At 37.6% G+C, this 16650-nt stretch overlaps 1 protein-coding gene across 1 annotated transcript in view; it reads right to left on the bottom strand.

Moving 5' to 3' along the window:
• The window catches only part of lasp1 (LIM and SH3 protein 1), a 35814-nt gene that overhangs the window by 11945 nt on the left and 7219 nt on the right, over positions 1-16650 (bottom strand). The window contains exons 2-3 of the mRNA XM_032587131.1: positions 12312-12406; positions 3890-3974 (exon numbers count right to left, since the gene is read on the bottom strand). Of these exons, the coding sequence (XP_032443022.1) occupies positions 3890-3974; positions 12312-12406 (180 nt within the window). The remainder of the gene's footprint in view (positions 1-3889; positions 3975-12311; positions 12407-16650) is intronic.

Raw genomic sequence — 16650 nt, forward strand, 5'->3', positions numbered from 1 at the left:
CGCAAAGTCTTGTAATGAGGTGTGACAAACCTCTACCCTGCTGCCATAGCAATAGGGTTCCTCTAGCAACACAGCACCACGAACGGTGGGGATGAGAAGCTGAATACAGTTACTGTTTTCTTCAAGTCCTTTCAACTTTCTTCCAGTGAAACAAAGGCAAGTTAAAATATTGTATGTAACGAACCTTTTGAATGAAAGAAAAAGGGGTGTTAAGAGTTGTTATTCTGATATTTTCGTAGAAGCTCCGCACCGAAGGGGAAGCTTTTCAAAAACAACATTCACTTTTATTTTCAGAACAAATGTATTTTGACACCTCAGCAGAAAATGAAGTTCCGTCTTTTAAATGTTGGCACTGAAAACATTTCTAAGTATCTGTTTATGGAACACCAAACATTTAAAAACAAACAAAAAGAAAGCTTTGCAATCTTCATGTAGTTGAAATCAGATTTTACATACAATAAATAAGATACACACATCTTTTTCTCACTGAAGTTAAAAAAGAAAACTTCAAATGCAAAAAAATATATATATATTTTTTTTAATTTTTGCAAATAGAAATAATTTTGGTAATTCTAACTATGCCAAAACAATAAAAGTTTGGTCCAATTTAACATCAGACAGTGAGAAAAATAATGTGTGTGTCTTTTTATTCAGTGTATGTAAATATCTGGTTTCAACTGTACATGCTTCCTTTATGATGGGGGATGTTTAGATGTATGGCCCACATAGAAAAAACACCATCTGTCCCACAGTTTCCTAACTAACCCCCCTCTCCATATACCAACATCCCCACTCCACAGAATACCCTTCTTTCACACACCCCTTGTCTCATCTGTAGTGTCTGACAATGACATTTGGATTAGACCCACGCTTTGATAAGCCCTGCCCTCCTATCAGCACAACACTCTCTCTTCTCTGCTACACGCTGAGAAAACAAGCCTCCTTCACAGCTTCCTATACATCTTCTCCTGCTTCTCTCCGTCTAGATTAATATAGCAATACTTCCTAAAGTTGAGCTTTTTTTGTCTCTAGAGGAGGCATTTATAGCCAGTTTGAGCACCTCAGTATTCACAATCACAAACAAGTTCCTTGACTACCAAGGTATGACAGTCAATCGTCACAGCACCAATAAGAGAAGTGAAACCACAGATGGCAGTCTCAAAGGTTTTTGAGTGCCAAAATAGTTTGGCACCAGATTTAATTAATTGGTTTTTAGGCACTTTAGGTGTGACTGCTGGAGACAGACACCAACCTCCTGCAATAAAATCTGGATAATTAGCTTAAATTAGAAAGATATTTTGGTCTTTACGTTTGCTTTATTCCTCTCTACTCCAAGTGTGTATGGCAATATGGCATAAAAATAAAAACAAAATTTTTTCATAGCAGATCTCATTTTAGTAAATTGTTTTCTTTTTTTTCTGAAAAAAGAAATTACAAATGACAGAAAATGTGGCTTTTATTTCAATCATGCCTTTTGACCAACAATGAAACATTGACCAACATATTTGATGTGTATGATTTTGGTGGTGACCCTCATCAAAATGTGTATTCTTTATAACTTTATTATGTTGTGTTTTTTTCTTTTACTTTGAACCACATTTGATGCTGAATGTGCTGTACAAATAAACTTGATCGATTTTGTGAATTGTATGGTGGAATATTAGCGCAAGGCTACAATAGTTTTTGTTTAATTGTGAGAATATAGTCATAAAATTTGCAAAAATAAAGATGCAATTTTATTAGAATGTCGTTCAAATTTAAAATTAAGGAAAAACTGTTGCTTTAGTGGGAAAAAAACTCTGACACACCCCAATATGTGTGGTTTTCTTCAAAATTGATTCAGCTGCTTCCTCAATCGGCATAATCCTGCTACTGATAGTTTGATGCTTATGTGTTAAGAGGAAATATTTCCTTACATGTAACACCTATGGTTAAAGTATAACTTCATAAGATGCTCAACATTCTCGTTTATATTTTTTTGCCATTTCTTGTGTTTGAATTGTCAAAAAATTACAACTTTATTTTCCTGTAATACTATGACTTCATTCTAGTAAGCCTTAATGAACTGTTGGCCCTCATCCTCCTCTTGACAATACTCCACAGATTACACAGAAAAACAGTGCAAGTAAAGCAGCAGAAATGGAAAATCATCCCAAACTGTGGAAATTTCACACTGGATTTCAAGCAATTTGGTTGTGTTTTTCTCCACTTTTCCCCTACAATCGGGGGCTTTGATTTTCAAACCAGATCCCAGTTCATCCTTTTTTTCCAGACCCAGGTAAGAATCTTTTGAAGTCTCTGGTTCGGGAGTGACTCAACACACCTTCAGACTCATTCCTAAATCTAAATTATGTTCACAACAATAGCTATTTTTGCTGCTTGTGCTTTTTCTACCACATTTTTCTTTCCACTCACTGTAAGTGTGCATAATGAATCTACAAGAAAGGAAATAGCTTTTTACTCATTTTCCAATTTACTAAGATGGCAGCTCTTCTGGCTGCTGACTGAATCATTTTATAGACTTTTGAATTATTATATTTTTAGGTACCTCTCTTGATGTCAACACACTTCTGCAGAGTAAAAAGAGATTCTCCTTGGCCCTCTGATGTGCTACTACTAAAGCCGGGTGCTGTTGCCAAGGTGGGGGTGTGTTGAGTCTGTAAAAATTTGTATTTTGCAAGTATCAAAATAATAATAAATGTGACTCATGACAGGATAAAAGCCTTTGCAGCAGAACACAACCTTTGAACAGGAAGAGCAATGTTTATTGCGTCAACCCCTCATCATGGCTGATTTGAGTAGATAGGATAATTCCAATATGTTTGAGTAAAACACGTTTATTTATTCAGTGGGAATGGATAAAAATAGAACTGATAGAGAATTTTCCCACAAGGCTTTTAGGCAATGCTAATTCATTGCAAATAAGGCACTGGGATGGAAAATTATACAGACGGAAACCTGCAGCAGTAAAATCAAAATTCATAACAGCATAGCAAAAACGCAGAGTGATAGGTCAAACATTACAACGACTATGACACAGTAAAAGCAGTAATGGGTAAATCACCTCTACTTCATCCAGGTAATTCCCATGAAAATAAGCAAAATTTTCCTGACTGCTACTGTGTGGATGAGTCTTGATTCAGGGTAAGACTAAACTACAACAACCAGATAAAAACCAGTTCTTTCTGCCAAGTTATTATTTCCAAACACTTGACACATAACATTAGCCCAAAATTGTCCATGTTTTAGACTCCATAGTGTCTTAAAGCTGCAGATTTGTTCAAATATACAGCAAGAAAAAAAAATCAGCCACTGTTGTTCCTTGTTCTGTTGGGATAGAGGACTGACTCACCACGTCACGTTTGCACATGCGCCGTTAATAATCACCCTACTCTGGCCAACTTTGTCGCTATATTTTGCGACAAAACAGAAGCAGTATCACCAAAATTTGGAATCGGCAGGTCAGGCTTTTTAAAGATCAGTGATGAAGCTCTACTTTGGATGATTTTTTTTCCTTTGTTAAATAAATTTTTGTACTTACTCTGATAATCTTTACCCAATATTTAAAATTTGCTTGATAATCTGAAACATTTAACTGTGACAAAAACAAAATTCAGGAAAGGGGGGCAACAATTTATCAAAACACTGCAAGTTGTGGGTTTGTTTAGCTTTTGGTTTAGGAGTTGAAAATTTTCAAAGTTTGTTAAGTCTCAACACTGAGACTGGGAATGAGAAATATCCAACAAAGCGTTATTTCTTAGGACAGACGTGTGTGAAAACACCTGCATAACTCAACCCAAACCAACCAGCAACTTGCAAATTCCTAAAAGGTGAGTGATAGGTCATTTGTTAAGTAATGAATGCTTTGCTTGGCTAAGTTCCAGGTTACCTGGCTCTGCATCTTGGTCTGCTGTTTGAGGCGGAGGTTCTCTGGAGTATCAGCCACACAGGTGAAGTTTGTCTTGGGGTAGTGTCTGTAAAACAAAACATGGAGGACACCAGTGAATATCAATGAAGTTACCAGCTTCCACTCTGACACACAGCAAGGCTCAAACCTCGCCTGCTAAGAGAAAAACGGCATAAATCAAGCAGCGTGCAGACTGTGGCCCCAACGTGGAGGCATTTGTTATTCAAGGTGGTCCTGACGTTGAATTAGGAGTGCCTGTAGACAAAAAGCTTGTCAGCATTAACAATGGTTTGTCAGTGAGAGCCAAAGAAGCCTGAAAAAGCAGAAATACAAGAAAGAGGCTGAGATCGAGGTGGTGGGGGGAGGGGGGATCTAAAGGTTCCAGAGTTCGGAAACAAGCCATAGCAGGTGTAGAAAAAGCATTTCAGAAACACAAAGCACAGGAATACACTCTCACACTTGTGGGCACGGTGCTATGGGGATAACAGGAAGACAAACAGCATGCAGCAGACACAGCAACGAGGTCAAACAGACAGTGTGAATGATGCTGTGGGCCCCTCCCTTCAGTAGAGCATGAAGGAGACTTTTTTTTTTTTACGATTTTAGATGCATCTTCCTTTCATTCAGAGAAAATACTGTCTGAAACACACATGATTTAAGCAGTACGTGCAGACTAGCTGCGTTTCCATTGACCATATAATAGCAAAATTTGACGTTTCAAAAATAAATTTGCTTAATTGAAACACACCAATTAAAAAGAAATCTCTCTTCTCTCAATACGTTTTCTTCTCTCAATGAGGTGATTTTTTTTGTCCGCATCAAAATTAAAAAATTATTTCACAAAAATGCAATGGAAACACTTTTTTGTGTTGCACAAATCACATGATCAACAGCAGGATGTTACTACTGGTGGAAACCATGAAGAAAAAGGAAGTAATTGGAGGAGGATGGCACGGCATGTTCTTTAATGACTTATCGCATGAACAAACGTATTCACGTGTGAATCTAATTGTGTTTCTTTTTTAATTGAAACAATTGTGAAATTGTGTTTGTTTTTTTTTCGACATTAACGGAAAAATTTAGAAAAGTTTCTGCACACATTTGTAATAGCAACGCAGCTACTGACTGCTGTGGGCAGAGGGAAAACTTTAGGGCTTCTCTCTTAAGTCTCTTAAATAGGAAGTGACTTGTATGCAATGCAATTTGCCAGAGTACTTTTTATTTCCACTAAGGCACATTAAGTATATATTTACAGAAAAAAAACAATTCCAGTCAGTGTAAAATATGATTCTATATGTTCTTTGATTGAGTTACCATTCAGCTTTTATTCTTCACTGGTCATAAACTGCCTGAACTCCCATTAGTAGGCAGTATATGTGAGGCGTCAGACAGTGTTATTCTATAATGGAGGCTTTCAAGTAAATGCAACCCTGGGTCAACAAGTAATGGTGCCTGCCAGCTCATTCAGTCCTAAAGGCAGAAAACCACATGGCGCATGTCTAGTGGGAGACGAAAACCCCCAACAGTGAATCTAGCAGCTTATCTGGACTTCATTTCCCAGACTGCCTCAGGATACTCGGTGTCCCTAAAAATCTTTAGATTGGTAAATGCCTCTGGGTGGCCCACTTTACCAATATGTTTACAATTTCATTGAAAATATACTCAACTAACTCAATGAGAATTTTCTCAATGCAACAACCATATTTGATGAATTGCTAACAAATAAATTGGGGAAATGTTTTACACAGAACTTAAGAATGAAAATACTTTAAACCCAGACATTTGATCTTTCTCTGAACCCGTCTCTGCTCATTCTGCAGCTGCTGTTTAAATAAAGCAGCTGCTATCCGCTTAACCATTGCAACTGATTAGACATTCAGATGCAGTGGTTAGCAAAGCCAGTAGTTTCATAGTTCAAATATCTAATCATAGAAGCACAGACATTAGTCACAATAGTATTTCATTTGTTTATGATAGTGTCTTGCAGAAGTATTAATGTCATTTTGCAACTGTAATTGTTTGGATAATTCATTTAGATTTTTTGTGATACCAACACAAAGCAGTAAATAACTATAAATTTGTTTATATAATTATTTTATCCTCCACAAAAATTTAATCTGCAGGGTGACCTTGTATTCAATGTCCTTGAGTCAACTTACATATTATTGAACATACAGTTCAGTTTTATAGAGAATGTCTCCAACAACTTTGTACATTTAGGGAGACTTTATCTGTTTTTCAGTGGAGAGTGTCAACAAACATCAAATTTCAAGTTTTGCTGCAAATTCTCAGTTGAATTTAGATCTGAACTTTGACTAGACAACTGTAGTGTATAAATGTGCTTTTATCTAAACGAGGGTTGAGGGTTTTATAACTTTAAAAAATGGATTCCCACCAACCCCAGTTTGGTTTAATCAAACCAAAGTTCACTTGTCTAGAAAGTCCGGTTTGTTTGGGGAGGTGTGAAAGCGTAATAGAACTCTGATGGGGACCAACAAAGCCAACTCTGGTCTCGGTTCGGTTGAAGTGAACACCGGTGCAGTTCAAATGTATATGTGAACACTATTCCAAAAGCAATAAGCAGTCATTCTTTTGTAATGTCTAAAGGATGATTTAATTGTAATGTTTGTCGTTGGCCCCCGGAAGAATATTCTCTACTGTGGTAAAGACTAATGGGGATTTTTTAAATAAACAAATTCTGGGTAAATACAACAAAACCAAATGTGTAAATCTAGCGCTAGCAGGAGAAATGTCTGTCTTTTACCAAATACGATACAGAAATCTTTCAACCACTAAAATCCGACAATACTCCATGTTTGTCTACATTTAGCTTTAGGAAGTTGCGCTTATGTCTTGTTTGGAGATTTTTGTGTAATTTCCTTCAGTGATTCTTGGTTTTTCCAATTGGTTTGGATCGTTTGAACCATTTGTGTGGAAGTGAGCCGCACCAGCTAAAAATGTAATAAATGTTGCCATTCTGGTACCCAATCAAACTGATTCTACTGTACTAGCAGGTGTGAAAACACCCAAACAAATGTTACATGGTGATAGCAAGAGACAAAATCCTCTGGTTTATAGAGGTTGGTGACCTCTGTTTGACAAGGACGGCTGTGTCATGGTTTTTCCATTTTCAGATGATAAATTTAAACAGTATTCATTGAGATTTTTAAGAATCAGAACATTTCTTTATCTGCTATACCCCCTTAACAATTGCACAACTTTAACCCTTACCTTTCTTAACAATTACCTTTCTGGTGAATTCCTTGGTCCTGTTTGTTCACTAATGATCACTAACAAATCTCTGAGGTCTTCACTGAACAGCTGGATGTATTCTGAGTGCTAATTACACACAAGCGAACTCTGTTTGCTGATCAGGTGACTTATGAAGGCAACTGGTTGAATTGGATTCTGTTACACGGGGTAAATGAGGCAAAATATGAATAAACACCAGACTTCAGATTTCCAGTTGTAAATAAATGCAGCAAACATTCCCATCCACTTCACAATTACACCCGACTTTGTATTGGTATATTAGTGAATCTAATAATAATACATGTGTGTTTTAACACTTTTGCAGGGTGCAGAAAATGACAAGAGCTTTTTAGATGATGTTAAACTCTGAGGTTTTATTTCATATTGTCAAGTTGTGGAAACTGATAAAGCTACAGGACAGCGATTGCACCAACAACCTCAACCTCTGATCAAAGCTGACAACTGTTAAATTTTTTCTGAAGCTGGGTGGGTCTGATTTATGGTGAAAGGCTGCTTTTCATAAAGAGTCACAGTCCCTAAAAATCCCCTTCTTGTCAGAGGTAGTGGGTGTGTAGCTGAGCTCATAGTCAACATCAGTGTTTCTCCCACTTTTGATGCGTCTTTGGAGCCTCTCGTTGCACTAAGGGGCCAGTAAATACCTTACATCTGCAACATGCTTGGATATTAGAGTCATATCATCAGATCTTGTAGCATTTGTCAATGTGAACACTCATTTTTTGTGTTTTCACATCTGGTTAACGGTACAACCAAGTTACAAGACCACTCATCTACCTGCCAGGCAGGACACTGGGTTAATAAGCCGCACACAGGAAACTGGTGCGAGCACAAAGAGGAGTGATAAAAACAGAGGGGATGTGAGGATGGGGGAGGAGAAAGGGTTCATGCATGTGTAATCACAAACACAAGCGGCCTACTGTGCGGGAGGAGAGGCCTGTTTGCAGGGAGGAAACAGGAGATGATGCGGTCAGCTCGCCTCAGACCTGGAAAGGTTGTTACATGTCACTCAGCTGCAACATCTCATGATATTCAACTGGGTGGAAGAATGACGGGGAAGCAACACGGCAGGAAATGTAGAACTGGCTTTATCAGAGACACGGCTGCTACAAATTACAGGCAGGGCTGGGTGTTTTATGAACCTTAAGAGTACACTTCATAATTCATAGACTGGACATTGACACTGAAAATGAAAAGTACCCACCAACATAGACTTGAGAGTTGCAACAAAGTATGAGGAGCTGTTTATTAATAATTGACCACAAATGCTGTAATGTTGAGAACACAAACCAAGAGCAATAAATCAACACATTATACCAAAGTATGACAAACGATTAATCGTGATTGATTGATTACTGTAATAATTGTCTACAAATTTAGTAATCAATTAATCATTAAATGAAGTAAAAAAAACATATTAAGAGCAGTAACTGTACAAAAGATTACATACATCTTGCATTTAAGATAAAAACACTATCTGTAAATATGTTCTACCCAGATCTCCTCAAATGCCTTCACTTGGTTCAGATTTACTAAGGAAATGCTAAGTTATTGCTTTTTTGGCAATAAAATTTTTATTTACTTACTTAAAAAGGAAGGTGTTTAAAAGAAAAAATCTTTTTTCATCCAATTAATCATCAGAATAATTGATAGATGAATCAATTACAAAAATAATCATTAGTTGAGGCCCTAAACTAAATTGATGCTCAGCTTAATAGAGACTTTCAGTCATTAAGGTAATTTACAACCATCAGAGAGACCAAAGACCATCAGAGTTTTTCAATCAGCTCATCGCCTTTCTCCGTCTACCACAAGCTGCGGCAACTGCATTATCTACCAAGGGAAGAAACTCTCAGGGAAGAGGGTGGGAATCCAGAAAAAACAAACAGCGCCTATATCAATTACCAAGGTCAAACATAATGGAGTAATGATAAAGTAGTTATCCCACAGGCGGACGGGAACAGAACCTAGCCTGCATTCCTTTCCTGGAGCTGCAGCCTCTTCAACTGATGATGTTTACTCTCACAAGACTTATATTAAACAAACATAGGGAGGCATAATAAGCACACTCTGAAGGGCCTTGCAGAGAGAGATCAGGGGAGGAAAAGCAAAATGAGACAATTTCTTTTACTTTTGGATAAGTGTAGAGTAGTTGACAACTGCTGGAATTTTACACTTTAATGTAAATCTCCTTAAATTTTAAATGTCTGATTAGGCCATTATGAGTACAGCACTGAAATTGACATATTTATGGCAACTAACGTATTAAAGTATGCCAGCATAGTTTAGTTATGACTGAATTTTGTTTAGCCAATTCAGTTTTATGAAGTGTGGATTGCATGTAAGCTCAGGACATGTGTATGCTAGAACAGTAACAGTTTCCAACTAGACTCTAGAGTATTCTCACAAGTACACCAGTTCTGACTGGGTAACATGCAAATGAAGACAAAATTAGCTCCTGGGAAAACCACAGAGTCATCTACCTTGGAAACAACTCTGGAAATTCATGGAAGGAGATTTTGTTTGTTGGTTTGTTTTTAACTTTTTTTTCTCTCCCTTCAACAGTATTGTTGGTGTGTCTAAAAGTATGTGGCATGAAAATAGCACTTCCTCTTGTGAAAATGCAGAGCAAACCGAAGAACATCTAGATGTGATTCTCCAGGCAAATGGTTTACAACCACAACTCTTAACGCTTTTGCATACAGACACTACCTGAGTGTTACTCTGAATCAAAAGAATGCATTTTTAAAAATGGAAGTTTCTGTATTTATAAAACTCTTCAACTATCAGATAAGACACTCTTCCATTTTTATCTTTCCTTTTAAGACTTGCAGGCAGTTCTTCTGAAAGCGAACGTTTTCTTAGGAAATATGACTCACTAATAAAAATACTAAGACACAGAAGTAAGTGACTCAAGTAACTTGAAGTTTCTGAGTTTTACCCCGAGTTAAAAAGCTTAATCAGCTTCTAAGCAGGTTCCTAAAAACCAGTCATCCCGTTGTGTTGTATCGACATATCAAATTGAGCCTAAAACAGCTTCTTCACACTCCTTGAACCTTTTCATATTTTGTTACAACTGCAAACTTTCATATATATAAACAGAATAATTACCAAACTGAAGAAAATAATACAGTTTTTAAAATGTTTTGCACATAAGAATGGATGGAGATAATCTGTAGTCATCAGATTTAACCTGTTTTGTTGCAGCTCTGACTGCATGTTTACGGTTGTCGGCCTTTTTAGGAAAGTTAAACATTAACCCTCGTTTGCATTCTTGTTTTTATCCGTGACTTCCCTGCATTTAGTGCCATCAATCATCTGATCTGCTATGACCAGCTTCTCTGCCCTTGAGGAAGAATGCCATCCCTAAAGCACAATTTCTCATTACTATGCTTAAAGATTAGTATGCAGTGTTAATCTTAAATGGGTTTTTCTTTTATGGCTTCTTCTTGGCAGTGATTATCTTCCATTAAAGCCAGATTTCCAGAGCAGTGTCTGCAGCTCCTCCAGAGATACCAAGGGCCTCTTGGCTGCTTCCCTGAACAATGACCTCCTTGACCTGCCTGTTGGTTAAGGTGGGATGCCATGTTTTTGTAAACTAACCATTTATTAGTGGAATTAAGACAATTGTTTGAAAACAAAATGCCTTATTTTCTTATTTTATAATCATTTACTACTTTGTGTCATCAAAGACCACAGAAAATCATATTAAAACAATTAATCGTTTTAATCGTAATTAATTGATTATTGAAATAATTGTCAGCTAATTTACTAATCGATAAATTATTAACTGGAGTACAGAGACTCAAAAAAAGGCCAAACTCAGAGCAGTAATTAAGCCAAAACTGTTTAAAAATATATACATTCTGCATTAAGATGAAAAACTCATTTTTCTGTAAATATCTTCTACCCATAACTCATTAAGTACACTCTTCAAATTCTGAAAAAATATACTAACCTTTTGTTATTCAATTTGCTAATCCAGACAGTAAACAAATTAGTTCCACGCTATATTAATGTTAAGTCAAGCAGAAAGGGTTGGGCGTTTTACATGTTGAAATTAGAAGTATTTTTTTAACTTCACATGTATCCTTTGCTACAAATGACCAAGCGTTCACTAAAGGAGTGTTGTTTTGGCATTTTAAGCAATACAATGTTTATATTCTTATTTAAAGATAAAATATTTTTTTTGCATTTATTATGTATTTTTGATATATAAAATAAAATGAAGTGTTCTAATGAAAAATCAGAAGAATGTGCCAATTAATTTATCTAATTAATTGCCAGAATAACTCAATTAATCACCAGAATGATTTGTTAGACGCAGCCCTAGAAAATACAGCAAGCTTTTATGTTGTGACATGACAAAATATGAAAGAAAAAAAAAAATCAGTGGGTACTAACAGCTGTCACATGTCAAGATGTCAAACTTGCAGCTAATCTTCGGCCTTGCACAAGAAGGGGGAAAAAAAGCCTCAAACCTAATGTTTATCTCTGAAACTATTTATGACAGGAGAGAAGTCGCACATTCTACCACCAGCTAGCACCAAAACACGCATGTCTAACAGGGATCAAGCTGACAGTAAAAAGACAGCTCATTTATTCATTTCTCACTCAATAAAATGGCAGCTCAGCAAATGAGCTTGTCAGGACACGAAGCAACGCCTCTTTCCCTCGCTCCCGCTCTGAACGTGCACACACTCTCCTGCTCTCACACACGGGCTCAAGAGGAGGAAGTTATTATTCGCAACATGAGAGGGGAGGGGATTCCACAGATTCCTATTGGAAACTTCAGCATGAGGGGACATGCTAGTTTCTAGAGTCCACCTCTGTCACTGTAGAGGAACTTTAGGAATTTCCTTTGTTGATACCCTTCTTCCCCATTGAGAAGGGGAAGGGAGGGAAGCACTTTCCCACACAGGCCTTCACTTTGAGGGGGGAGCTGGAATAGACACAGATAAATAGGAGAGGAGGAAGAGAGGGGTCGTAGTTGGGTTGCACCACTCACACAAACATTTAGACCAATTTCAGAGCTACGTACAAATAAAATGGAGTCTTCAGGCTGAATCCCTTGAACGTAAAGCGTGTGACATTCCCCTTAACGTCCACAGAAAGATGATTTAGCTAGAAAACTTACGCATTGCAGTATGGTCTCTTGTCGAAGCCTTTGTAATTCTTCATGTTTAGAGTCATTTTGCAGATCTCGCAGCTGAAGCATCCTTTATGCCAGTACTGTAAGAAAGACAACACAACAGGTGGAGTTTTTATTTGTAGTCAGGACACATTTATTACAGGCATGATTTTCTTGCAATGGAAAATGTACAACCATGTTTATCCAGAGATTTTAATTGAAAAGCCCATTTTGTAGCACCCAAATCAGCTTCTATTCAACTTATTAAACTTTACTAAATGTAGCAAGCATTTTGAAAGAAAATGACCAAAATCCTGGTCTTACAACCAGATATAAATCTGCTCAGTTTAGCCCAAAATTATTTAAGAATTAGATGCCATTTTTTTATTACAGCAAATGTGCAAAATACATTTTATGTTATGGATCTACAATAACCATACAACATATTTTTCTTTTGTTTTTCCTGAAAAAAAAGAAGTAAAAGTAAATATTTTAGTTACTTTTATTTTTTTTGGTCAGAGTACTTTTGACTTTTCGACAATTTTTCCATGTGACATAAAGTTTGGACAACCTTTTCTGAAAGGATTTAAACATATGAGTGACTTTTTATCCTTATTTCAGAAAAATGAGCAACTTGAACTGTGTCACACTAAAGTGATGCAATCACTCTGGCATTAAAAACTTGTTAAGAAATCAACTTCCTCTTTGGTTGGCAACAAAAAGCTGGCTGCCAGTGATGTGAGAATAGTTAAACTGTATTTGATGAGAACATATCACGGTTTGCACATTAGAGTCACAAGGTTCTGCATTTTTACTGTTAAAGTCTTGTGAATTATATCAAACATCTTCAATTCACCTTGATAGGAGCTTTTAACCAATATATACACTATAGAGTGTTTTCCTCATCCCCTCTTCCCACCCTCTCACCCCATTTCCTGTTCTGGCGTTAGCTTAATCTGTAGCCTGTGGTCCCAAAGGGAGATTGAAGGAGAGGGAATTGGACAAACCCAAAAAGGAGGGAGGAGAGCATGAAAGTAAGGAGCTGGACAAAGCAAGAGGAAAGGCTGCAGCCAGCAGAGGGTGGGTGCAAGAGAGGAAACGCCGGGGAGTGAAGCAATGATCTGATCCCGCTGTCATCGAAGAGAGGGAGGGAGGAGAGAAAGAATAGGGCGAAAAGAAAGGGAGTGCTTATTAACATGGCCTTAGGGCACCCTGCCATCCGTCCCATTCTTTCTCCCACTCTTATCGCTTTCTATTGCCCACACACAAAACGAGAATCCTCCGAACAGAAAAAGGCGCAAAAAGATTAATCAAAACAGCAGAAACCTGAGACTGCAACGAACATTTCTGAAAGTTTCTCATACAAGCCAGAGACATACCTAACATGCACAGACATTCATTTATAGTGTAGCATGTGTAAAAGGAAATAGCCAGAAGGAAGACTTTTAGATTTGGGTAGACTTGAGATATGAATCGAATCACAAACCAAGAAGAAAAGACTCAATGGGAACATCTTTGGACCACCCAGGATGGTCTCCACTGACAAATGGCAAGAGTGTGCATATGTTTGTAGCTGCAAGCAAGCAATATTGTACTGGGGCATAGAAGAGACAATGCTAACAGTGGAAACAAGGCCTTGGCTGTGATCTGGAGAGCTGTGATCCACAGCCAAACACAGAGTCAAACCTTCAAGTCCAAACTCCTTAACCAACCACAACCCAGCCGGGCCAGAGAGAGCTGCCGATGGACTCTGTTTCTCTTTATTTGAAACAAATCGCTTTAAAAACAACAGGACTATTACATGCTGTCTGGATACAGTTGATCTGTATGGTCATCTCAATGAGCAAAACAACAAGTAGGTCATTTGAGGGACAAATGCACACCCATGTTGGGAGAAAATGATTGAAACAGAGCATTTGCTGTTCTCAGGAGAGTCACAGAGGCAGGCATGGACTTTGATATTCATGTTAGCCAGGTTAAACATTGACTTTAAGCCTAAATTAAAGCACAAATCTGAGGAAGTCAACTGTATAGCAAACTATTTCTATGCCTTCCCTAACCTGCTAATCCACATTACAGGACAAGACTTGGCACCCTCCACCCAAGCATGACTTGGAAACAATGTTGATCTCTGAGGACAGAAAAATGTTTCAACTTAACCACAACTTCTGAATTAATCATTAGAGGGAATACCTGAAAAAACATGTATTTTCACGTGTGCTGTAGTTGGAAGAGGGAAGGTGCTCCCATTTTCAGGTTGACAATTACAGGAATTTTTTTTCACTTTTGGCTACAAACAATTGTAAAAACAATGTAATGGCCCAAGAAAAGGGCTATTTCTTTTCCTGATATAATTTTATTTACTTTAAAAGTCTCCACTTTGACACATGTAAAGTTGACATATTAGTGTCTGTACAGATGGCACCAAACGGAGAGGTCGGTATGAAATGTCTCATGGTATATGCCTCCAGTTTTGTACCTGAAGAAAGTTGTGAATGCAGCAAATAAAACGATGACGGCGGATACACTGTTTCCTGCAACGTTAGTTTACATTAGCACATTTAGCAGCATGTATATGGGGTTGATTGACAGTGCTAAGATGTTCCTCCTGGCTCGGGCTAATTATTTTTGACTAGGCGTAGTCAAAAATATCAGACAGCAATAGCAGCTTAGAGAGGATGTTTTTACATATTATCTGTAATATTATACTGTCACAACAGTGACGGATATGTAAAAACATTCTTCAAAAAAGTTACATCATGCACCTTTAAGCTGGAGGCTCTGATTAATAGCTGTGGCTTAATCAGGGAGCCTTGCTCACATTGTTTTTCCTAGTTTGGTTACATTTCAAAGCAGTTTGGAAGATATTCTGCACTACCTGAACGTGATCATGCTGACATGTCAGAAACCGCACAGGCTTCAACATGTCAGACTATGAGCTCAATAAAATAAAATCCTTAGATAAGAAGTATGATGGAAGATGCCATTTTGCAGTAACAGTTGATGCAGCAGAATCAAATCAGAAATATGAGATACAAGTCCAGGAATGATTGAACAGCAGGTTGAAGGTGTTAAAGCTTTTCCAGACCCAAATTTTCAGAGTGTTTCTCACTTTTACACCAAATTTCAATCTGAATTTATAACCCACATTTCTATAGAGGCAAGCTTCACAGAGTAGCTGAAGAATACTTTAACTACTTTACATACATTTCCAGATTCTTCCAAACTGCATAGAAATTCTGTTAGACACAGAAAAGAGAGAAGATGTAGAGGGAATATCGAAGTACTCATGACTGGACAACATGGGAAGGAGTCACACTTTGGCACTGATAATTGTTGTATGTCATCTTTAGTTGTGAAAACGCTAAAATGGCAGTCAGAGCATCCTGTCACACTGAATGACCACAGACTCTAGATCACAACTCATTTTCTCACGTATCATGTACAACAATAGATCTGGTCTGAGACGGCTGACCAGGTTCAGAAATCCAGGTTCAGACCTGCATCTGAACCTGGATATAGGAACAATTCTCATAAAACACGTAACATATTAATCCCCTGAGCTGCTATGTGAGTTAGCCACAACCCAATAATGACTGTCTTATAAGGGTGGAGTGATCTACTCATTTCAAGGGTGGGATGTACTGTTTACAGGTGTTTTGTAATGCTTCAACTGTTGATTGTGTATTCTATGACTCTGTATTTTTTGTGTTTTTATAATGTAAAGCACCTTAAACTGCCTGGTTGCTGAAATATGATATACAAATAAACTTGATTGGACTTGACTTTGTAGTTTTGCAAGAAAAACATGCTGGGATGGTGTTGGATCAAGATCCCACACAAATAATTTGTCGTCACTAATGCACATTTGATATGCTAAATGTTGTTTTAAAGCTAATTTGTGAAAAACATCACAGTCTTCCTTAGTGATTTTTGAATGATATGTTCTTGCCTGTTTGGGTTTATACTGAACCTGCACGTTGATAATCCAAAGTGCTTCCCACTGAAACATCTAAGACGTATTTTAACTCCATGCATGAACATGCGCCAATTCCAACCACTCCCCAGACACTCTGCATTGTCTGTTAATGATGTGCTCATTGTGAGAGTTACACAAGAGGGGACAAACAAAGCTGTGGAAATAAATGTGTGTCAGAGGGGCAGTCCAGCTGTTAGCCTTGTCTGGTTCCCGGAAAACCTTGATCTGTAGTGCCAAGGCAAGATCTGACAGTCAGCTGGAAAAATGAGGACACTGCAGAGATGGAGCCCTAGAAATGAAATACTCAAAAAACTGACGTCTCTGTCTGCCTGCAGCTCAAGGGCAAATGTGTATGCACATAAAACA

The sequence above is a fragment of the Xiphophorus hellerii genome, chromosome 16 (genome assembly GCF_003331165.1).
Source record: "Xiphophorus hellerii strain 12219 chromosome 16, Xiphophorus_hellerii-4.1, whole genome shotgun sequence".
In the NCBI taxonomy this organism is placed as follows: domain Eukaryota; kingdom Metazoa; phylum Chordata; class Actinopteri; order Cyprinodontiformes; family Poeciliidae; genus Xiphophorus; species Xiphophorus hellerii.